Genomic DNA, 24,620 nt, shown 5'->3' with positions numbered 1-24,620 from the left:
AGCAGTATGAGAGCAGCATGTTTCTGTTGGGTTAAAAAGCTTTCCCCCGCTCATTGCTAGTTTACTTATATTGCTGCAATTTATTTATTTTGTTTCTGAGACAGGGTCTTGCTTTGTTGTTCAGGCTGGCCCTGAACTCTCAGCCATCCTCCTGCCTCAGCCTCCAAGTGCTGGGATCACAGGTGTGTGCCACTGTGACCGGCTGAAATTTACTACTTTTGATAACTGGTAGAGCTAAACTGTTTTGAAATGTACTTGGTGGGAGGGGCAGGTACTACTCCTTGTTAGATTGGAAATGCTGCTGGGGCAGGAAGTAGTTAAGAAGTCTCTCCAGGAGCTCGTGGCCAAGGTACACAGATCTGGTAAGGTGCAAGTTGTGCAACTCTGAAGACTGAGAAAAGTTATATACCGAGCCAGTTTCGTAGCAGAATGTTACCTAATTTTATCTGTAGGGATTCGGAGAGATACTCAAGGCTTGCTCAAGGTTTTAGGCTCTTTGGGGGCCTACTTTGTAGATCTGGAAAGTGTGGAGAATTAACTGAATATTTTGCTAATTTCATCTGTAGTTGATTTTCTTAGAAAAGGAGTAACAGGTCAAATAAAACAGCTGGGTTGGGGAAGGAACACTATGGGAGGGCTGTAAGCTGGGGTGGGGACTGAGTCAGCCGCGGTCGGGGCGGGGCAGGCACCTTGATGTGGATGTCAGTCGCGGAGATCACGATTCCAGGGGACAGAACCTTCCTGGCTTGCCAGTGTTAGGGGACACTTAGTCTTGTTATTCTTTTTTTGAGCACTTTTAACTGATGGCTTTTAGCATTTAGTGAAACGTTGAAACACTCAGTTTGGAGAACACCCAGAATGGATTTGCGGGATCTAGGGTAGAAGCTACTCCAGGGGTGTGGGTGAAAGGTGAGGTAACAGCTGAGGAAGAGAGGCAGACAGGGCGAGGAGAGGGCCTGGGGGGAACGGTTTGAGAGGGCGGAACACTGTGTATTGAAAGCATTTGTTTTTGTTTGTTTTGTTACCTGGGATTGAACTCGGGACCTTGTGCTTGTGAGGCGGGCAGTGGAACCCCTGAGCTAAATCCCTGGCCCCTTGAAAGCATTTTTGACTTCCTTATTGTAACGATGCACATTTTGTATTTCAGATGAATTTACAACTGGCTTTCTGGATTGGACTGCTCAGTTCAGTTTGCTGTGTGTTTGGCCAAACAGGTAAAAAAAAATTATTTTCCTAGTTATCGTTTCTTTCAGTGTCTTGAGCCAATCTTTGATCAGTTAGAGGCCCCGGAAGACCCGAGGCAGGGACTGCAAGGCGGTCGGGATCAGGCTCCGCTCTCGGAGGGTGCTGGCTGAAGGGCAGTGGTGAATGCTGCCGTGAACGGGGGACCCAAAGGGGGGACCTGAAGGGGTGCCGGTCTTCTGACAGTGGGAGGCCATTAGGGAGGGCAGGTGACACATTCAGAAGCACATTAAGTCTGTGTGTGGAGCAGAGGACTAGAAACTGTACCTTATCTGAAAGATGAAGATGTCCTTGCCCTTTTGAGCAAAAAAGTCTTGGAAAATGTTGGCATCCTTTAGAACAGCAGTGAAAAGGTTTAAGGTCTGTATGATCCCTCTGTGACCGTGTTTCAGCCACATCTGGAATAGTGGATACCCATTTTTTTCTGCAAATCTCAAATATTTGTTCTTAGGATGGGAAAGACTTATTACATATACAGATGACGGAAGCAAACCTTAATGAGACTATTGATAAATTTAAATTATGAAAAAACCCCCAACCCAGTATCTGTATGATAAGAGCACCATAAACACCTTGAGAGGCTAAAAAAGGTTTAATTTCCTTAATATATGTAGAAATCTAATAAGAACTGATGAACTTGACCACAGAAAAACTTGTAAACGAACTAAGAAAAAATTTAGAAAAGAAATGGTTAGTAAAATAGGAAAAAATGTGAAATGCTAAGTAGCTGACCCTTAAATTTAGTATTCTAATTTATACCTGTTAAATGAATACAATCTTTTTATATTAAGAACTCAATGTTGTTAATTTACCCTTCAATTTGGTAGTCTTTTTTTTTTTTTTTTTTGAATTTGTTAGAAGGAAATAATGAGATGTGTACTAAGGGTTAAACGTAAGGAGCCATCAGAGTGCCTGTATACGTGTGTGTGTGTGTGTGCACGCACACTTGGGGTGCTTGCGTGCACTTGGAGTGTTTGTGTGTGCATGTGAACAAGCTTGTGTAAATTCCACAAAAGCAACTGGAAGCCATCTAAGTCTGTCCAACATTAAATAGGGTACATTTGTATAACTAAATATAATCAATAAAAGTCATATTTTTGACGAATTTGAAGTGACATGGATAAAATGCTTAAAGTTTAAAAAGCAATATCCAAAACTGCATGTATAAAATGTATCCTCAGTTTCAATTTCAGTTAAATAATAGATGCATATATGCTTATTTCCTTGCTATTTCTTTCTTTCTTTTTTTTGGTACCGGAGATTGAACTCAGAACCTGGTGCTTACCACACAGCCACCATGCTGCTGAGCTAAATCCCCGACCCTCCTTGCTATTTCTTGATCTCTCTATTAAAGGAGAGACTAGAAAGAAACATACAAAACTGTTAACAGTGGTTATCTCAGTGAACAGATTATGGGTGACTTTGAGTTTGCTTGTTGCTCTTCTGTGTTTTCTGAATCATCTTTATAAAGCATTTGTTAGGTTAATAATCACAAAAGTTACATTGTAGACAGTCCTTAATTAATGTTTACCACATGTCCTTAGGTGAATTGAGAGAAATTTAAGGGATATTTTGAAAACGGAATCTAAACTCATGGATAATGGATCGGATGATTATGGACTCTGTGCGGTTTTCAATTATTTAATATATTGAAAATGAGAAGAAAGCCCTAGAGATGCATATGGTGTGCTACCATGTGTCATATGGAAAGAAATAACACATTACCTAATTACAAACAAATGCATGACATTTGTAACCATTCAAAATGATAGATTCTGAAGTGATGCCTTTGAAAAAATGAGAAATGTGTAAGTAGATTAATAGTACCTAGTCTTTGATGCAAAAGATAAGAAAGATAATTATGATATGGCTTTCACTGCCAAGATGATCAAGGACTAGTCTCTTTGGGGCAGGTCTAGTGTAGCTTGGTAGCTAGGTCAGAGTATTCACATTTATCATTTCTGTGTATATTGCATAATTTGTCTTTAGAATCCGGATTTTTCATTAATTTTTTTCTCTGACACTTTACATAAGTAGGTCTTTTATTTCTTTTTCTTGACAGATAAAAATAGGTGTTTGAAAGCAAATGCCAAGTCATGCGGAGAATGTATCCAGGCAGGGCCGAACTGCGGGTGGTGCACAAATTCGGTGAGTAAGATTGCTCGCGAGCTTCCTGTTCATACTCTGGTCAAGTGTTGCCCAGTGCTCTGTCCCTCGGGAATACCAGCTCGGACTTCTCGCTGAAGTCAGTGTGTGTGGAGTCCAGGACTGGGCTGTTAAACACCAATGCCACCAGGCTTGTGACCACTGAGCACTTGAGATATGGGCGATACACATTGAAAATTGCTCTAAGTCTGAAATATACGCCAGAGTTTGAACTCTTGAGGGTAAGAGAAATCGTTAATGTTGAAATGATGGAAACATGTTAAAATTAACTTTCCTTATTTCTCCTTCGCTATTCCCCCTAACCCCCGTGTAGCTACTAGACAGTTTAGGAATGTGTATGTACCTAGTTCATCTTTGTGGTACATACTATATTTCTGTCTGAGAAATTTCCCTAGTCATTTAGACTGGTTGTTTTAGATAACCTCGCCCTTTTTTGAAGGGCGTGGTGGAAATTAATCTTCTTAGTTACTTTAGTGTTAAACTAACAGAGAGTTGATTTGTACCTCAGATTAAGCTTGTTGGGTTAGGGTTTAAATTTCATTCACTTTCAACACCTCTGTACACTTTCTAACATGGTGTCTTCTACAAACCTCACTGATTTTTGTTTTTTGAGCCTTACTAAATTTTCAATGAGTGAGTGAATGAATAGACCAGAACAAGAAGAGAGGAGTCGGAATAGTGGTTTTGAGGTCATATAATTTATTCAAAGAATGAATGAGGGTGAAAGCTTTTGACTGATTGTCTTCACCAAGGCATCTGGGCCCAAGTTGCAAACCCAACTGCAGGCAAGACAGTCGGATGTCAGATGTGTCATCGGTCTGATCTCATGCGAGCTAAAGCGAGAGGTTTTTGTTAATTTATATTTTTTGTAAAGGCGCTTTGTTCCGCTGGGATTAGGCACAGTGGAGGAAGGAAGGAGCGGTGTGAGGTTGTCTTGGGCAAGGCTGACTTCCGGATGCTCTTGGGGCTCCTTGGCAAATGAGGGTAATACCTGCTTCCTCTGTCACCATCACCACCATGAGGCTTTTCCTCAGTAAAATTTTTTTTGTTTTTTGAGACAGGGTCTTGCTATATCGCCCGGGCTGGCCTTGAACTTGGGGTGATCCTCCTGCCTCAGCCTCCCAAGTACTGGGATTATAGGCATGCAGCACCATGCCCACCTCAACAAAATGTTTTAAAAATCTTTTAGCCTTTTACCTTTTGGCATAATTCTTTAATTATCAAAGACCTTTTTGGAATATGTTCAGTGAAATTTTATTTGGCTGTTATAAATAAGTTTCCTAGGTTGGCTGGTATTTAGAAAAGTATAATCCTCCAGGATCTTGTGCTTTGGTAGAAGTTTAAGTTTGATAATAAAGAAATGTTGTGCAGCTTTGAATCATCTGGCCCTTGGTGTTTCCTTCCAGTTTCAGTCATTTCATAAATGCTTTTATCATTATGTAACCCTGAATATCTTCATTTCCTATTAAGTTATATAGTACCGTGAATAAACAGATAACATTATAATGTCATATTTTCCCTTACTCTTACATTTCATGAAATACTTTTACCTAAATGTTTACATCGGTCATGACAGTGCTTTTGTCTTCCTTAAGGTAATTTTCATTCACATAAAATCTTTATTTCTGACTATGTTGTTTGAGGCATAGCACATTTTGAGTTTATATCATTATTGGAAATTTTATCCCAAGCCACAAATATTCATTCATATATAATTAGTACCTTTTTTTCCTAAATTTACCATATAAATATATTCATGACCCTTGTCATATAATCACGTACTATTTTTTTTTTTTTTTTTGGTACTGTGGATCGAACTCAAGACCTTGCACTTTTAAGGCAGGCACTGGAATCACCGAGCTAAATTCCTGGCCCAATCACATACTATATTGCTTTTTATTATCTATTTATTTATTTATTTTTCTGGTACCGGGGATTGAACTTGGGACCTTGTGCTTGTGAGGCAGGTGCCGAAACCACTGAGCTAAATCCCCTGGCCCCTATATTGCTTTTTAAAATAAAAATTTAAAAGGTCATTTATAAGAATAATCAGTATTTAAAATTTTTTAAAAACTTTAGGAATACCTATTAAATCTGTGTTAGATTTCCCTTGTCTCCTTTTAAAAAAGACCAACATTAATTCAGATTTATTTTGACTAACATGTTTTCCCTAAATATTAGGTGGTTTAAAATACTGTACTGGGGATTTGCCAGACATGGCAGCACACACCTTTTAATCCCAGCACTCTGAGAGGCTGAGGCAGGAAGGTCACAGGTTTGAGCTAACCTGGGCAGTTTACGGACTTGGCAAGACCTGTCACAAGAGACAGAAAGGGCTGGGGACATAGCTCAGTGTGAAGGCCATGGGAGCAGTTCCCAGTAACACGCACATGCGCGCATACGCACACACATGCGCGCATACGCACACACATGCACACATGCGTGCCCGCACACACACACACCTATAAGGATTTGTCTAAGAGAATAAAAAAAATATTATCTGATACTTGGGTTTATACATAATTAGCTGTTAACTATGCTGAATAAGTGATTTCACTGAAGAAATGTACTTATTTGAACATGGGAGTTGAATTTGAACGTGGGAAATTTAAAATACATATGTGTAGACCAGTGCTGGGGAAGACACTGCTTTCTTAAAATGGATTTTGCTTGTTTCTAAACAAGAGCGCTTATTATGGTTCAGTGAAGGGAACAATTTATGAAAAGCCAGAAATGAAGTACATTAGATGTAACTAGGTTTTTTTTTTAATTTGCAGTGCAATTATGTTTAAGAAGTTTTTGATTGTTCCTTATTTTTTTTATTAATGTCACTGTCTTCTGTTATCACTTAGACGTTTTTACAAGAAGGAATGCCTACTTCTGCACGATGTGATGATTTAGAAGCCCTAAAAAAGAAGGGCTGCCACCCAGATGACATAGAAAACCCCAGAGGCTCCAAAACCATAAGGAAAAATAAAAATGTGACCAACCGGAACAAGGGTGCAGCGGGGAAGCTGAGACCAGAGGAGATCACCCAGATCCAGCCTCAGCAGCTGACGCTGCAGCTGCGCTCAGGTACCAGGCCCTCTTGACTGCCCCTGCCAGGTCTCTCCCAAGTGTGTGCTGCTGGGGCTGGAACCTGGGGCTCTTTACAGATTTCTTCCCGGAGCATGTTTGTGATGAGGGTTGTACCTTCAGTTGGGTTTTGAGGCATGTACGTGTTGCGACTTGATCATTTTCCCTACTTCCCTGCCTTCCCTGACTCCCCTCTCCCCCAGATATCTGTTTCTTAATGTGTCACTCCTATTTTACTCTTTAAATTATTTGTATTCTACTTGCCGTTTTGATACCAACTTTAAGCAAGCTCATTTTCATGGAGGGCTCTTTCTCACCTGTGGCTTGGCACTCAAAGAAAGATGTGGAATAGGTTAAGTTTTAGAATTTTCTTTTGCAGACATAAGTTTTGTTCCATTTGCTTAAGACAGGCCCTCATTATATAGTTTGGGGTGGTCTTGATCTTACTGTGTAGCCCAGGTTGGCCTCAAGCTCAGTGATCGTCCCGCCTCAGCCTCCCAAGTGCTGGGATTACAAATGTTCACCTCCGTGCTTGGCTCAGACACAACAATTTGTAAAACATATTCTTTGAATAATATGTTGCCTAATTTCAGAAGCAAATTCTGTGAGACATTCAACAGGTATTACTTAGACTTCATGGAATTTAAAAATAATAGTGCCCATGGCCTGTTGTAATTTCTTACCGTGAAGGGAGCCTTCTAACCCATTAGTTTCCTTTGTCTGTGTTTCATATTGCTCACGTATTCAGAGCTCCCTAGGTCCCCGTGACAGTCCCGCATGTAGAAAGGTGCTGCCCAGCCCTCCTGCTTCCCGTCCTTTCTCTGGGGAGGGGAGTGTGCTGCCTGTCCCCACTCCTTCCTGCCTCTGCAGCCAGCCACCTTGATCTTCAGTACCCGGGGGATCCTTGCCAAGGCTATTTATTCCATCATTTCTTTGAAACCTGCTTCTTTTTTTTGTTGGTCCTGGGGATTGAACTCAGGCCCTTGTGCTTGCGAGACAGGTAGGGCACCACTGAGCTCCATCCTTGGCCTTGAAGCCTGCTCCTGCCAGGCGATGCTTTGAGTTAATTGCTGCTCCCCCCGCTGGGCTCCCGTGACATCACTGAGGTGCTCTCCTCTGGACCAGTGCTTTCCAGTCTCCTCTGTGTATCTGTTTTCCTCTTTCCTCTCTGCAGTCCACTTAAAGGTCACTTCTCCTTTTGTGGCTTTGAGAAACATTTCTGTGCTGTAACCGCACAGAATTTTCCTCTTGAGGTCCATACCTTCTCTCCAGCTGCCTACTAGAAATTCATGTAAAGAAATGTGCACATTAAAAGTTAATGATTTTTCATCCAAGCCTTCATTCCCCACCTCCTTTGGGATGCGGGGTGCTGGGGATCAAGCCCAGGGCCTGGGACGTGCCAGGCACGGCCTGTACCGCTGAGCTCTGTCTCCTACCCCTGGACTTCTAGGTGAATTCCGTTTAGCATCTCTGTCTCTCTTTCCTCATTGTTTCAGTTCAGAGCTTCATCATATTCCCCTTGGATTTTTTCCATAGTTTTTTTCTCTATAATTTATTTATTTATGTGGTGCTGGGGATCAAACTCAGGACTTTGTGCTTGGGAGGCAGGTGCAGCGCTACTGAGCTACCTCCCCAGCCCTATAATTTATTTTGAAAACTTTTTGCCAGGTTTCCTAAAATAAAAAAGAGATTATTTTATTCACTTGCATTTAGTGGCACCTAAATCTGGGAGAACAGATCTATCACTTACAACTTTAATCTCTGAAGTGTGCCTAGCATTGCCCTCCCCAGTCTAACTTATGATATTTTACTTGTTTCCCTCATAGTTCTAAATATGAGTTAGCTTTCTGTTGCTGTAAGGACTACGGAAATAATCACCTGATAAAGAGGGTTTACTGGGTCTCGGCTTTGGAGGCTTCGCTCCATGACTGAGTCGAGTGGCCTATTTCGGTGGGCCTGTGGTATGCAGGCCCGGCATGGTAGGGAGCTGACATAGTGGAGCTGGAGACAACCACAGTGCTCAGTTACTTCTGGGTCAGGACACAGAGAGAGGGAGGAAGAGACCCCAGGCCTAAAGACCCCCTCCAAGGGCGCCCCCAGTGGCCAAAGCTCCAATGGGTCGCATGTTGAAGTTCTCGCCGCCTCCCACCTAGCACAGTGTTACCAAGCTTGAACCTGGCCTTTTCACACTTGGGGTTTTGGGAGGAACACTCCAGGTCTGAACTGTCACAAAACTGACTGTTCATCTGTCTCGTTCAGTGTTGGTTGTTGTCTTTCATCTTTGCCTCCTTAAGATCTGATTTTTAAGTATTTGTTGAATGGAACTTGAGTACTTATGTAAATTGGGCTACTTGTAACATTTTCCAGAAAATTATATACCTAATTATAATATTAGGTAACATGGGTAATGCCTAATTATAACATTGTAAAATTATATACCTAATGCATTTCGTTTTATGGAGTTTATCATGTAAATCAGATTTATTTGGTTATTCTTACTTGCACAGTTCTGGATTTGCTAATTTTCTTTCTTCTCACCTGTGTAATTAGGAGAGCCACAGATGTTTACATTAAAATTCAAGCGGGCTGAAGACTACCCCATCGATCTCTATTACCTTATGGACCTCTCTTACTCAATGAAAGATGATTTGGAGAATGTGAAAAGTCTTGGAACAGATCTGATGTATAAAATGAAGAGTATTACTTCAGACTTCCGAATTGGTAGGAATGTTGGGAAAATTCATAATTTTCATGTGGCTAAGTCTTGTCAGGTCTCAGAGGCCTTTTATGTGTTTTTCCTTTGTTCTTCACAGCATACATGTGATGTAAATAGGCCAGATTTTAGTATTTACCTGTTCATCTATTGGCTTATTTTATAAACCTGTTGAGTAGCCCAGACTGCATTTCATTACTAATTAGAATGACCACATGTCTGGGTTTCACTTCATGTCTGGGTTTTTCTTACTAAAATGATCACTTTTAGCTTTATTTTCCCCATTTCATGCACCCCCAGGTGAGCCCCTCTTCTGCCTTCTTCCCATTCCTGGCCCAGCAGAGGGTTAACAATAGAATATTGGAAAGACACGACAGCCTCCTTGAGGCCTAAAATTACCTTTTACAAATTAGCTGTGTTTTAAATGGAAACACTTTTAAAGAATAGCACTTGATTAAAATGCCTTTTTATTCAGTAAGCATAATTGACGATGGAAAATAGAAGCTTTTACTAAGACTTTTTTGAAGTGATCAGAAATCCAGAACATGTATACATATATTCACTCATTCATTCATCATGCCATTGTTGAGAGTCTTGGTGCTAAGATGATGAATGTGGGCGAACCTATTCTTAGTCTGTTTGGTCTACTTTAAAAAACATCCTGAACCGGGCAGCTTATAGACAAGAGAAATTGATTTCTCTCTGTGCGAGAGGCTGAGGTGTCCGTGGTCACGGCAGGCTCGAGTCTGCTGCGCTCTCATTTGTGGGTCCTAGTTGATGCCTCAGAAGCGTCCTCACACAGTGGCGGGGGGGCGGGGTGGCCGCTCTCCGGGGCCTCCTTACGAGGTCGCTCTTCCCAGGGCTCCATCTTCATGACCTGACCACCTCCCAAAGGGACTGGTTTTCGACCTGAGAATGTGGGAGGGCACAGATATTGTCTGTAGCAACTTACATGTGAAAACATGCTTGACTTTCAAGAAATGCAAGTTTATCTTTCTGTCTCTTAGCTGCCCGTGTGTATTTTTCTTCTCAGGCTTTGGCTCGTTTGTGGAGAAAACGGTGATGCCTTACATTAGCACAACACCAGCCAAGCTCAGGAACCCTTGCACGAGCGAACAGAACTGCACCAGTCCCTTCAGCTACAAAAATGTGCTCAGTCTTACCGACAAGGGAGAAGTGTTTAACGAACTTGTCGGTAAACAGCGCATATCTGGAAATTTGGACTCCCCCGAAGGCGGTTTTGATGCAATCATGCAAGTGGCGGTTTGTGGAGTAAGTGGGCCCGTTTTCTCTGGGGTATTCTTTGTAATATTTGGCTGTTTTAAGTGTGATTTTATCACTTAGTAGAAAGAACGAACTTAATTACCATATCACTAGTTTACCCTTGAGAAATACAGGTATTAATCCCTTAAATTCTCTCCAACTGCAAGTGCTATAAAAAGTGTTTTTAACCCTGCTGTCCCTGTTTAAACCAGGCAGTTAGTTCATGCGTAATTTTAGACACCAGAGTGCCAACAGTCAGAGGCAGTGGGCCCATGCAGCAGGGCTGTGGCCGGTGTCCTGGGTGTTCAGGCTTAATGGGTCTGTACCAGAAGTGGAGTGGACGTTTTCCAAGGCATCACTGGCAACCTGGAAAGCGCTCGGATGGAAAAGTGCCTCGTGCCATTTTCCCGTAGTCAGTTTTCTTCTGCCCATTTTCTTTCAGAGGTACTGTTGTGTAATTCAAAAAAGAAAGAATGTCTTAAGCCTTAGTTTGTAAGCTATCCGACAGCACGTGTTCTGAGAAGTATTTGGTGTTCTTTAGGGAAGATTTTTAGTAATATGCATTGTATGCCCCAGGTCCGGCTGAGTGTTTTGTGATGACCTTTTCATGATAATAACTGAGGCTGAAAGTAGCAAAGCTTTTAATGATTTAGCTGAGGCTGAGCTGTAGATAAAGTGTGACTGGGATACCTACTGTTGTCTCGTTCTTTTCTCCTTAGTAAGGTGCTCCTGGTATCCAGGATAGTCAGTGAAGCAACATGGTAGTTAGTGTAGTAGTTAGGATTTTTCCATGCCCCAGATCCTAGGGGATTTATTTGGCCTCTCTGGGGCCATTTCCTTCTCTTTTCAAAAGGATGATAATAGTATGTAACTCATAGGTGTATTGTGAGATTTCAGTACCATTTTCATTAAAAGTACCAACAAGCACTCAGTAAATACTAACTGCTGTCTTGTTACTTTTTGATTTCTCTAGAGTTTTCGCAGTTTAAGGTGGTCCCAGCTTTTAAAGCTGAATAGAGCTTCCAGGCAGTATTGGGCTTGGTATTTCTTTTCATTCCAGTCATTTATTTGTGATCGCTGGGGAGAGAGCGTGCTCTATGCTGCCTCTACCTGTCCCTCAACTAGTGGATGAAACCAGCCCTGGTACACAGTCATGGGCATCTCCGAGTTCTCAGTGCCCCTTCTCTAGAGGAGAAAAGAGACAGTCAGTCCCCTTTTGAAAGACTGTCAGCATCACTAATTCTGTCCTTCAAGGAATTTATATAGACGTTTTGAGTCAGTTTAAATTTAGACAAACATAATTACAAAGTAGAAGAGGATTTTACTGATACTTTAAATTCTTTGTTAAATAAGATGGAGGATAGACGAATGAACAAACCAGCAGTGCTGATTGATGAGTTAGAATGGGTAGAATTAAGCAGGACAAGTCTTTGGATGATATTTTTCTGTAGTAAGAGAAGGTCTCATGCGGAGGGCTGACAGGAGTAGATGGTGTAGAAGACAGCGAGCAAGGGTGGGTGACAGGATGGCGACAGGACACAGCGGCAGGTATTGGAAGGGGTGGATCGAGACCCACAGCACATATTCACCAAGGCGCTTCTAGAAGAGCTCTGCTAAGTGCTGCAGAATAAAACCAAAAAGTTTTTGAAAGAGCTGAGAGCCATTGGGAACTTGGCAAGAAATAGCTATGTAGTGGGGCCGAGGAGCTTCATTCACTGGGCTGTCAGTGTTTATCATCAAGATTATTAATGCTATATAAGGCAAAGACACAGAATCAGGTTAACGGTACAGTTGTAGCCTGCATGAAAATCAAAAATGCTATGCTGACTCACTGTGAGTGGCATTCTGAAAGTGAAATACCTTTCTCTGCAAGTCGTTGATTGGCTGGAGGAATGTCACACGCCTGCTGGTGTTTTCCACCGACGCCGGGTTCCACTTCGCCGGAGACGGGAAACTTGGTGGCATTGTTTTACCCAATGATGGCCAGTGTCACCTAGAGAATAACGTGTATACCATGAGCCATTACTACGTAAGTGCCTGAGTTCTCACCTCGTGAGCGGTTTAATGTTTAGCGAGTTTTTCGGGTGACCGGCTCGAGATTGTCAGGGCTTGGGGTCGCGTCGCTCTGGTAAGAGTACGCCCTCACCAGTGGTCAGGAAAGCTGGTCTCGTGGTCTGGGATGATGCAGCTGTGTGCTTGCTTCCTCTTAGACAAGGGCTCACCGGGTGGACACCGTTTCTGCTCCTCGGCCCATAGCTGTCTCCTTTCTCTTGCGTACACCAGTTAGTAGCAAAGTTGCTATTATTTCTAAACAAATAATGCATCTAATTTTATTTCTTTGTCTTATTTTATATGAGTTTGAAACATACCCTGCCTTTAATGAAAATAAAGACAAAGTACTCAGTGTTGGTGGATCTTCTTTTTCTTTTCTTTCCTTTTTTTTTTGAGAAAGGGTCTTGCTGTGTAGTTCAGGCTGCCCTTGAACTCTCTATGTAGTCCAGGCTGGCCTCAATCCTCCTGCCTCAGCCTCCTGAGTGCTGGGCCCCCACGCCTGGCTCCCTTGATCTTTTTCTTAAGTGTTAGATCATAGAACCTTTAATTACTTGGAGTTGTTCAGTTTCATTGTCCTTATATTTATTGTATATAGATTACCTTATTATTTAGGATATTTTTAATAGAGAAATTGTTTCTCATACAGAAAAGTAGAGAAGATTAGAAACCAGCATATAAACACTACCAATCCCAGTGATTATTTGCATTTTATACTTTTAGTAGAAAGCACTTCAGTGTAAGTTATCCAGTTACATGTGCAAATCATTATTTTCAAGAAGTATTGGGGCCGGGGATTTAGCTCAGTGGTGCAGCTGCTTGCGTTGCAAGCCCAAAATGCTAAGTGCGATCCCTGGTCCCAAAAAAAAAGAGAAGTATTGAAAAACTGAGATACAGGAAGGGTGTGTTATGTACTAAATTGTATTGCTTAATTTCTTAGGATTATCCCTCGATTGCTCACCTTGTCCAGAAACTCAGTGAAAATAACATTCAGACGATTTTTGCAGTTACTGAAGAATTTCAGCCTGTTTACAAGGTAAATAGTGTGAAATAAAAAGTTCTAAGCCCTTTTGTGTTTTGTTATTAGAGGCAAAATTATGTGTCTGAAGTGGAGCGTAGGAAAATGCTACCAGGTAGGCAGACAGAACTTTACAAGAGATTTATATAATTTTTAATCATACATCGTTAAACTAGTTGTCTTTTTTTCAAGTTTGGGGCTTCAAGTTTAGGAAATGTGTAGGGAACTGATAGTTAAAGATAAATGTCACTTGCTCAGCGGATTCTAAACAGTTCAGTGACCAGTGTTGGTATTTTACACGTTTTATCTTTTAATTGCAGGAACTGAAAAATTTGATCCCTAAGTCAGCGGTAGGAACATTATCTGCCAATTCGAGCAATGTAATTCATCTGATCATTGACGCGTACAACGTGAGTACACTTTAAGTAAGATCAGTTTCAGACAATACCTGGCTGAGGGTACTTTACTTACAGAAGGTAAAACGTCTTCATATACAATTTGGTAAGCCAAGAAGGCAGCGGCAAAAACAAATGGTGTATCTGAAGGAAAACTTGATATTGTCTTTACAAAAATATAGCCAGAGCAAAGCAGAAGTATGATCAGGGCATCTGGGGAAATTCCTGAATGTCTGTCTGTCAGTAAGCAATGGATCTCCTTGTTGGGGAGCTTGTATAAAATATAACTTACATTTAGGTGTGGAGGATTCCTCCAGTCTTCTCTGTCTTTCCCAGAGCATCCTTTGTAGCTTGATATACTTTGCATCATATTTCTAGCTGGAGAAGCTTTTTTGCCATTGCCTTTCTTGACATAGTTCCAGAGGATTTGTCTTTCTAATAGATATATATAATAAAATACATAAAATGTAAATATATGTGATCTGCCTGCCTTAAGATTTGTAAGATTGTTTTATCCTAACCTGTGGAAGGGAGTTGAAATCAAAGAGGAATTGTCTTCCCCTCCTCAAGCTGAATTTAGAGCATCTTCACTGATTACCCATTGAGCACTGGTCAGTAATCATTGTATTAATCCAAAGACATTTGTAATATGAGGGTAACTGTCCTGCCCTGCACACTCACTCCACTTTCTTAGCCCCCTCCCAACCCTTTGGTAGGTTGAACTTTGATTTTATGCATATATATAAAATATATATCTATTTTACCCCATGCCGTGGGGATCCCCTAGTGTTTTAGAAAGACCTGACTCAGGGAAAGGAATTTTGCGGTGGTTTTTGAGATGCCAGTTGTTTGACGTCTTCCCATAGCTGTCCTCTGTCTTACAGGATGTTTTCTAGTGCCTGTCCTTGTAGGGGTATGAGCAGGAAAGCGTCTGCCCTGGCAGCCTCCTCCCAGGTTGCAGCCAGTTTGTTCCCAGGTTGTATAATAGATTGTTTACCTTGGTTCCTAGCTGGCTGGAAGGGGTAGGGCCAGAGGAGAGCCATTGCTGTGGGGAAAGAGCATTTGTTCTGCATCTTATGGCTCCTCACAGTTAACGTTAGGTCACTGATATTATAACTGAATAAATAAAACTGAATAAATGTTATTTTCAATTGTGTACATTAAGATTGGACCCTTGTTAGTTAGAGCTTGTTTCTCTGGGTTTTTGTGTTTTCTAGGCACTCATTTGGATTTGGCCTCACAATATTTTTATTGAAATGACTTTATTTTCCAATGATCTATTTTATCCACTGGTTTTATGCATTCAGGTACCATTTTATTTGGCTCACCTGTTCATAATTTGTCTTTCTTTTAGTCCCTTTCTTCAGAGGTCATTTTGGAAAACAGCAAATTGCCAGAAGGAGTGACTATAAATTACAAATCCTACTGCAAGAACGGGGTGAACGGAACAGGGGAAAATGGAAGAAAATGTTCCAATATTTCCATTGGAGATGAGGTATGTAATATAAACATTCACTGTAGAAAAGAGATTGCTTATACATAGTAAAATTTACTTTCTAATTTGAGAAACATTAAAAGAAACAAGTAGCTTCTTATCTTTTTTTTTTTGGTACTGGGGATCGAACTTGGGACCTTGCGCTTGTGAGGCAGGCAGCGGAAGCACTGAGCTGAATCCCTGGCCCTGGCCCACGAGTCGCTTTTTGAAAGACTTCTATTCATTGCTGAATGAATCTAGTTGGGTTTTTTTCCCCCTTCAAGGTTCAATTTGAAATTAGCATCACTGCAAACAAATGTCCAAATAAGAATTCAGAAACCATTAAAATCAAGCCTCTGGGCTTCACGGAGGAAGTGGAGGTCATTCTTCAGTTCATCTGCGAGTGCGAGTGCCAGAGCGAGGGCATTGCAGACAGCCCCAAGTGTCACGACGGCAACGGGTCGTTCGAGTGTGGTGCCTGCAGGTGAGCTGTGGTGTGGGGCGTCGCGGGCAGGACAGGCTGGGGCTGGGGCGCCCCAGGAATGAGCCCAGGACCTGCTTCAGCCACTCTGCTCCGCGCAGGAGCAGCTTGTGGCCCCTTCCCACCTGTCGTCAGAAGGCTTCCACCTCACTGTAGAACGAACGAACGAATGCTCTTGCAGTCTCGCCGCTCTGTTCAGCTGATGTTCAGGTGGCATCTGGGCCTTTTCCCTCCTGGTACCATTCTCAGTTTTCCAGGCAGAATGAGCCTACACGAAGTAGTGTATAGGAAAGTGTTTAGAAAATTGTGTCAAACTGACAGTAATTTTTTTACCTGAAAAGTAGAATTAGGAAGCAGTAAAGGATGTTTACCCTATATTCCATGAATTGTGCATTGTTGGAATCATTTTTTTTTTCTAAAGAATATGTTGTAAAATGAAAAGGAGAAAATGGGTTTTTCAGAATGTAGAATCTAAACCAAATTATTTTAAGTATTTTACACATTTTTTTTTTTTCATTTGACAGTACTGGGGATTAAAAACTGGATCTTTGCACTGAGCTACATCCCATGAAAAAGATTTTCATGTTTTATTTATAGTTTTTTGAAACAGGGTCTTGCCCAAGCTGGACTCGAACTTGTGGTCCTCCTGCCTTGGCCTGTCAGAGTGCTGGGATTATAAGTGTGCGTGTACCTCCACACCCATTGGTTATTTTTTAAAGCAAAAATTAAAACTAATTGTACTTTGAATATGAGTTTCTCCTTAAAAGAGTAGAAAAAGTAAAGGACATTTTGCCATAACTATCAGCCCCTGCTAACTGTGCTTAAAAAGGTTATCATAAGAAAAGTGCATGGCCATAGTTCACTGTCAACTGTTGTCTATTCTAAATGGCAGTTGTTAGTTTTATTTCCATGTCATACGTATCTTGTTTGAATCATGAAAATCTATTTTTAGTGAAATCATGTAACCAATAAGATTATCTTGAAAAGTCTTTGCTTTTCTTCCTGTTTTTTACCACTTACAGAATCAGAATACCCAGTGTCCACGAGCATGGAGTATTCTGAAAATGTATAGGCTGCCTGAAAATTCTGGACCTATAGGATATTTTTAAACAGTATGTTAGTTATATTTTCAGTTGATGCACTCAGTGTATTCTTTTCAGCTTCTCTGCACTTTTTGGGATGTGTTTTTTAATGTTCACAACTGGACCATTGCTTGAAAATTTAGCCGTAACTCATCTATAATAGAAAAATAATACTATATTATTTGAAAATATATTTCCACATTCTCTTTAAAAGTAAGTGTATTGGGCCGGGCATTTAGCTCAATGGTTCTGCTGCCTGCCTCGCAAGTGGAAGGACCCGAGTTTGATCCCCGGTACCCCCCCTCCCCAAAAGTAAGTGTATTGTGTAGCCAGGCATGGTGGTGCATGCCTATAATCCTAATACTTGGGAGGCTGAGTCAGGAAGATTGAAGTTGAGGGCAGCCTGGGCTACATTGGAAGATCAAAGTCAGTATGGACTATGTAGCAAGACCCTGTGTCAAAATAAATAAAGGAACTTCTGTTTTTCTAGGTGTTTTGTTCACCTGTTCATTGCTGCATCCGATTTTCATTTTGATCAGAGTGGTTACTTTCTGAGCTCGGGATTTCCCGAGCCGCTGCATAGGTCCCGCAGGAACAGACGGCTGCTTTACCTGTGTGTGTGCACGCCTCCCTCAGTGTGGCGCACGCAGTCCTGCCCGCTGTATTGGTGGTGTGGAGAGATTGTGCACTGCTCTGTCTCCTCTCCCTTGACGTGTTACTGCAGATGCATTTATGTGGCTGCCGTTCTGGGATTCTCTTCAGGTGCAACGAAGGCCGTGTTGGCAGACACTGTGAGTGTAGCACAGATGAGGTGAACAGCGAAGACATGGATGCCTACTGCAGGAAGGAGAACAGCTCCGAGATCTGCAGTAACAACGGGGAGTGCGTCTGTGGACAGTGTGTCTGTAGGAAGAGGGATAACACGAACGAGATTTATTCCGGCAAATTCTGCGAGTGTGATAATTTCAACTGCGATCGGTCCAATGGCTTAATTTGTGGAGGTGAGAAAAGCCTCCGAGCTGTCTGCACAATGGGCTCCCCTTTAGTGCGATACAGCGTCTTGCGAATTTCCTTGGTGAATGAGAAAAGGGGCCCCTTCCTCTAGGTCGACGCTTAGTTTGCTTCTGAGTCAACGCTGTGAGTTTACATTTTTTACATTACCTTGAGCACTGATGCTTTTCGTTGCAGGCAACGGTGTGTGCCGGTGTCGCGTGTGTGAGTGCTACCCCAACTACACTGGCAGTGCCTGCGACTGTTCTCTGGACACCGCCCCCTGCGTGGCCTCGAATGGGCAGATCTGCAACGGCCGGGGCGTGTGCGAGTGCGGCGTATGCAAGTGCACAGACCCCAAGTTTCAAGGGCAGACGTGCGAGACGTGCCAGACCTGCCTGGGAGTCTGTGCCGAGCATAAGTACGCATTTCCTGGTTGCTTGCAGTGGTACTCACCCTCTGCTAAGTGCTGCCGTGATCGGAGCACCTGACAGTTTATGACACGTAACTAAAACAGGGGAGCCACAACAGGTACAGTGTATTACACCACAAGTAAAATATTGGACACAAAGAAGCCCGTTCTTTATTCCTGAAAAAAATCCTTTCTCCAGAGGTAATGTATGCTGTGATATTAAATACATCGTATGAGAGCTGCACTAGTATTTTGATCTAGTTTGCTATGTCATTGAAATTGAATGCCAGTTTCCTTACATTGGAATTCCTGCCCTTTTTCCTTTTGGTGCTGGAGTTGGAACAAGGACCTGTGCGTGCTGCGAAACCCTTCTATGGCTGAGCCCCACCCAGCCCCATCGCGGTCTTTTGACTCAGCAGCATTGAAGATTTTTCTTCTTTTTGAATTATTACTGTATCAGTAATGCAGTATTTAAATTATGGCTTATGCTTCATTTCCTATGTGATAGGGCCAGTTTTATTACCTTTATTTATTTATTGGGGTTTTAATTTGAACTCTAATAAAACTATCATTTGGGAAACTAGTGCTTTTTTGGGCCATCTACAACGAATTCACTTGTTTCAAAAAGATCCAAATGCTGGCATTGTCCAGCAAACTTCATTAGATTTATTTAAATTCACTATAAAGTTGGATGGCTAAAATTAGTTCCCTGAAATGTTTTGACTGTTCCTGCGTTTATATTAAGAATTAACACACGGGGCCGGGGATTTAGCTCAGTGGTTTCGCCGCCTGCTGTGCAAGTGCAAGGACCCGAGTTCGATCCCCAGTACCAAAAAAAAAAAAACCACAAGGGCCAGGCGTGTACCTCAGTGGTGCAGCACCTACCTGGCAAGCACGAGGTCCTGAGTTCAATCCCAGGTACCAAAAAAAAAAAAAAGAAAAATTCTTGAAGAATTAACACACAAATGAAAATGGGGAAGTAATGAACACCTGATTTCTGTGCCTAATTTTTCCATTCATACTCATATGTAGATACTTTTTGACTCCATAGCAAAGGAAATAGCTAATGCTCAGAGCCACCAATATAACAGGAAAAAGAGAAGAGTGGTTGGTGAGGAAAGTTGCGCTATGTGAAATGCTTCCCATCGTAGAGGACTGTTAGGCGCAATCGCTGATGTCTTCGGCGCAATTGCTGCATATATGGCGTGGGCAGCGTCCGCTGGTGTCTTTAAAAAGGCCTGGGAGCCGGTTGTGTTTCAGTCCTCAGCAATTTCCTGTCCCAGACACCGGGAAGACATTTGGGAATCCGAGGTTGGGAGGACTCTGGTAACTGCGACTGTCACCCAGCCCCAGGGCGTCAGCCTGCCACAGCGAGGCAGCCCATGCTCCACAGAGCGGCACCTTTGGTGACCTGTTGCCTCCTGGGTGCCTTTCCCGCGTGCTGGGACCGTCTTGCTTCTTCCGCTGGCCAGGCTGGGCGAAGGTGCAGCTGGTATTGGCAGTGGGGGTCCACTGCTGCCAGAAACCAGCATCTTCCACCCAGAAATGTGGCATGCCCCTTCACTGCTCTACCTTCAGTTTGGCCATGAGTTTAGCACACAAAATAATCTTTCAGCAAAATTCACCTTAAATAATAACTTGTTTTTGTTTTTTTAAAAAACATTTATTACTACACATTTCCCGTATAGAACGATCACATTCATCCTAGGGAATCTGTACCTGTACATAACATATATCCTGATTCTCCTTTTTCCCACTCCCCTCCCTTCCCTTCAACCCTTCTTCCCCTCCCCATTTACCAAAGCTGTTTCCATTTTGTCCCTGGCCTTAACTAGCCCATTTTAAACCAAACGGTTTGTGTTTTCACAGAGAATGTGTTCAGTGCAGAGCCTTCAATAAAGGAGAAAAGAAGGACAGGTGTGCCGAGGAGTGTTCCCATTTCAACCTCACCAAGGTGGAGAGTCGGGACAAGCTGCCCCAGCCCGTCCAGGTGGACCCGCTGTCCCACTGCAAGGAGAAGGACGTGGACGACTGCTGGTTCTACTTCACGTACTCCGTGAACGGCAACAACGAAGCCATTGTGCATGTGGTGGAGACCCCAGGTAGCGATTTGATGGCAGCTGCAGTTCCTTTCTGCTCACTGCTGCCCTCTAGGCCTGCTGTCCAGAAACTGACCTCAGCTCTGCTATTATTTCAGGTTCAAATTGGAGAATTTTTCCTCTCTCACCAGTTAAAATAATATTTAAAAGACATATATATGTTCATTTGTGTTAGTTTGTTTTTTGCTTTTTTTGAGGCAGTGGCTCACTTTGTAGCCCAGGCTGGCCTGGAACTCCACCGAAGTCCTTCCGCCTCAGCCTCCCGAGTGCTGGGATTACAGCGTGTGTACCACCACGCCCGGCTGTTAAACGCTATTACTAAGTATTGAAGTTTTTCAACTTCTCAGAAGATGAAATATTTTTTTATCTTGGTTCTTCTCTTTTTTTTTCCTTTGGTACCAGAGATCGAACTCAGGACCTTGTGCTTTGAGGCAGGCACAATGCCGCTGAGCTAAATCCCCAGGCCCTATCTTGCTTTTTCTAATAGCTGTTTTTGTAGATCCTTTGAAGTTTTTCCTGTTGGTGTGTAGGTTTTCAGACATGATGGAGCACGAAGTGAGCACATGTTTAACTTTGTAAGAAATCATTCTTTAAAGTCTCTATAGTGTTTCCATCCTCAGATGGCATTTTATAATTATCTCCCGGGGTGTGCATCCTTGTCTTTTCATCTTCTTACTTTTTATTTGTTTTTGTGGTACACCAGGAGTCAAACCCTGAGCCTTGTGCCTGCCAGGCAAGTGCTCCACTATTGAGCTACCCCTCAGCCCTGGGAGTTTTAATTTGGAGAAAGCACAGTTTACCAAGGTTTTCTTTTCTAGATTTTGATTTTATTGTTGTACATTAAGAACCCTTTTTTCCTAGCCCAAAATTATAAAGGTATTTCTCCTGTGTTTTCTCTGGGAGTTTTACAGTTTTGTCCTGTAATTAATATGAGATAATCTTAATGTATGGAGTGAGTTTCTGGGTTTTTTTTTTTAGTTGTTTGCACCTGACTAATAGTTCCAGTACCATTTGTTGATGACTTTTTTCCCCTCTACCTCTGTTGGAAGCCAGGTGACCTGATGTTGTGTAGGCCTTTTTCTGACTCCATGTTCTGTTCCATTAATCTGTGTCTCTACGTTAGCCATACCACACTGCCTTATGCTTTATAAATAGTCTTTTTAAAAATTTAAGTTAATATCTTGATGGGTGAGATGGCACACACCTGTGATCCAAGCACTAGAGGGGCTGAGACAGGAGGATTGCCCTGAGTTTGAGGCCAAATTTGTATCTTCTTTGCTGCATAAAAACAAAAAATTTGCACACATTAATGGTGTTTCAATATACATAGGCATTTTGCAATATTTAAATCAAGTTGAACATATCTCCTCACGTTTATCACGTCTTGCAGTGAAAGCATTTAAAATACTTTCTTTTTTTTTTCCATTAAGTTTATTGGTACATTTTCGGTATAAAATACAGTTACATTCATCATTGGGATCTTGTACCATTACATGAGTCTCTTGGTCCTTATTTTTTTTCCCCTTCCCTTGCCCTCCCTTCACCCCCTCCACCCTTCCCAATTTCAAAGACCTTGTTTCCATTTTTTTTCCTCTTCTCATATTTTTTCCTTTTCCTTTTTTCCTCTGCTCTTTCAGACCTTTCTTCCTGTTACACAGTATCAGTTATACATTTTTTAAATTACAATATTAAGATCTAGGAGACATTACCATAGATTTTACAGAATTTAAAAGGATATAGAAAGCATATTACAAAAATCTTTTTTTGGGGGGGGGTAGTGGAAATCCTGTATTTGCTTCACAGCTTATACAAGATAATCACAGTAGTAGGTTGTACATATTCTGAAATTTGGGCTATACATTCTTAAATTTATACCTTTACAGGAAAATAAGTCATACTCCCTATTGGGTTATCTTGTTCTTTGGGAGCTGTTTTACAACTTTGTAAATGATTGATAATAGATAGAAATGCAAAGCATTTATTGTTTATAAACACCAAATTATTTCCTGTCTGGCAGAGGAGAGAAGCTCAGTCTCTCTCTGTTATGATGGAAAAGCCAATCTTGTCTCAATTTGGACATTCATTTCACTGTTCTTCCCTATACATTGGACCCTCAAGGTACGACTGGCCTGACATACGAACATCTTGGGTTAATTAGGTTAATGGACCTAAGTCTGCCTTTTGTTATCTATAGTGAGTACCCAGGTAAAAATTCAGATCTCAGCTGTATTGACTTACAACCAACTTGAGTTATAACCAGTCCTTGGAAACAGATTGAGTTTGTAAGTCAGGAGTCCATTGTATTTGTGTCTATTCTTTGTTGTTTTTTTTTGGGTACCAGGGATCAAACTTGAGTCCTTGCGCTTGCGCAGCAGGCAGCAAAACCACTGAGCTAAATCCCTGGCCCTTGTATCTATTCTTTGGATTCTCTTTTATTTTTTTATTTTTATTTTTATTTTTATTTTTTATTTTTTGTATTAAATTCTTTTATTTACATTGTAGGTATACAACACAATTACATTTCTCATTGGGAATTGTACCTTTATATAATGCATCTTGGTTCAAAAATCTTTTTTGAAATAAATTTGACAACTTCTAGGAAGTACCTTGGAAGACAAATTAATGTAACTGACTCTGGAGGAAATATAAAATTTGAATAGTACCTATTAAAGAAAGCATACTCCTAGCTTGAAAACCTACCTATATGAAAACAGCAGGCTCATAAACATTTTAACTGATAAATTATATCAAACAATTAAAGCAGAAAAAAAGAAAGAAGACTTCTCCCCTCATTTTAGGAATGCAACATTGTGCTAATCCTAAAACTGGATAAAGATAGTAGAAGAAAAAAGGATGAACATAGATAGAAATTTGTTTAACAAAACAAACTATTGGAAGTCAGATCTGGCAGGATGTAGAAAGTGGTTTTGTTATAGGGATGGCAGTGTTGGTTCAGCATTGGAAGATCCACCCCCAAAAGTCATCATTTTAACAGAGGAAAGGAAAAAGCCATATGATCCTGTCACTAGTTGGAGAAAAAGTATTGGACCAAATTCTACAGCTGTTCATGGTAAAAGCTATCAGGAGACTAGAAGTAGAACAGAAACTTCTCAACAGATTAAAGACATGTACTCCATACTTCCAGCAAGAACGCCTTATATAAATGGAGAAGATCCAATGCTTTCTCCTTAAGGTGGGGAACAAGGGCAGATATGCTTACTCTTTTATCTGTCCATTAAACTTTGAAACCTAGTTCCCATCCCAGGCTCCTAGGGCAGAGAAGCTCAGCTGGTCCCAGCACTGAGAAGGAAGCTCCCCCGCTGCCATGCCAGGCTCCTAGGGCCAAGAAGGTGAGCTGGTCCCAGCACCCGGAAGGAAGCTCCCTGCCTCTATCCCAGGCTCCGAGGGCAAAAAAGCTCAGCCAGTCCCAGCACCCAGAAGGAAGCTCCCCCACCGCCATCCCAAGCTCCTAGGGCAGAGAAGGTGAGCCACGTGGGCACCAGAAGCACCCCCCCTCCCCTGGAAATGAGAAAACACACAAACAAGCCTCAAAACCAGAGTTCCAGATCACCTACAGCAACCCCAAAGGGAAACGAGATGGAACAATCTGATACTCAACCACCTGGACTCTCTGAACTGGCAACAAAAGAGGATCTGGGAAAAATGAAATCAGAAATAATTACTCAGATAACAGCAAATATTTTGCTCATGGTGCAAGACATGATTAATAAATCTAAAGAGGACACAGATAAAAAAATAGAGGATCTGAGGAACATGATGGAATTCCAACATAGAAAACAAATGGAATCCATAATACAGATACAAATAGATTTCCAGGAGATTAAAAACTCCCATCAAAAGTCTACACAGCAGAATGAACCAATGTGAGGATAGAATTTCAGATATAGAGGAAAAGATTGCAATTAGTGAGGAGGGAAAGAAAAATTGCTTTAAAATTGTAAGGGAACACGAGAAATCAATCCAACAGCTGCTAGACGATGCAAAGAAGAATAAGATAAGACTGATTGGAGTCAATGAAGAAAGAGGAGAGAGTGCAGATGACATAAAAAAACTGTTCACAGAAGTGATGGCAGAAAACTTCCCAAGGAGGGGAAAAGAACTTGACATACAGATAAATGAGGCATATAGGACTCCAGCTAG

General features: G+C 41.7%; 1 protein-coding gene across 4 annotated transcripts in view; it reads left to right on the top strand.

Annotated features, from left to right (window-relative positions):
- Itgb1 (integrin subunit beta 1) overlaps window positions 1-24,620 on the top strand; it is a 51,608-nt gene that overhangs the window by 16,003 nt on the left and 10,985 nt on the right. For all 4 annotated transcript variants that reach the window (XM_021242094.2, XM_004861882.4, XM_087206943.1 and 1 more), the window contains exons 2-14: window positions 1,148-1,214; window positions 3,305-3,390; window positions 6,261-6,483; window positions 9,034-9,204; window positions 10,230-10,468; window positions 12,333-12,488; window positions 13,449-13,544; window positions 13,847-13,936; window positions 15,276-15,416; window positions 15,680-15,879; window positions 17,721-17,959; window positions 18,147-18,369; window positions 20,230-20,462. In XM_021242094.2, the coding sequence (XP_021097753.1) occupies window positions 1,148-1,214; window positions 3,305-3,390; window positions 6,261-6,483; window positions 9,034-9,204; window positions 10,230-10,468; window positions 12,333-12,488; window positions 13,449-13,544; window positions 13,847-13,936; window positions 15,276-15,416; window positions 15,680-15,879; window positions 17,721-17,959; window positions 18,147-18,369; window positions 20,230-20,462 (2,164 nt within the window). The remainder of the gene's footprint in view (window positions 1-1,147; window positions 1,215-3,304; window positions 3,391-6,260; window positions 6,484-9,033; window positions 9,205-10,229; window positions 10,469-12,332; window positions 12,489-13,448; window positions 13,545-13,846; window positions 13,937-15,275; window positions 15,417-15,679; window positions 15,880-17,720; window positions 17,960-18,146; window positions 18,370-20,229; window positions 20,463-24,620) is intronic.

The sequence above is a fragment of the Heterocephalus glaber genome, unplaced genomic scaffold (genome assembly GCF_053883595.1).
Source record: "Heterocephalus glaber isolate CG9 unplaced genomic scaffold, H.glaber_assembly_v1.0 deba00000738, whole genome shotgun sequence".
Lineage (NCBI taxonomy): Eukaryota > Metazoa > Chordata > Mammalia > Rodentia > Bathyergidae > Heterocephalus > Heterocephalus glaber.
Note: the sequence above shows the minus strand (reverse complement) of the source record. Positions and strands in the feature narration are given on the sequence as shown.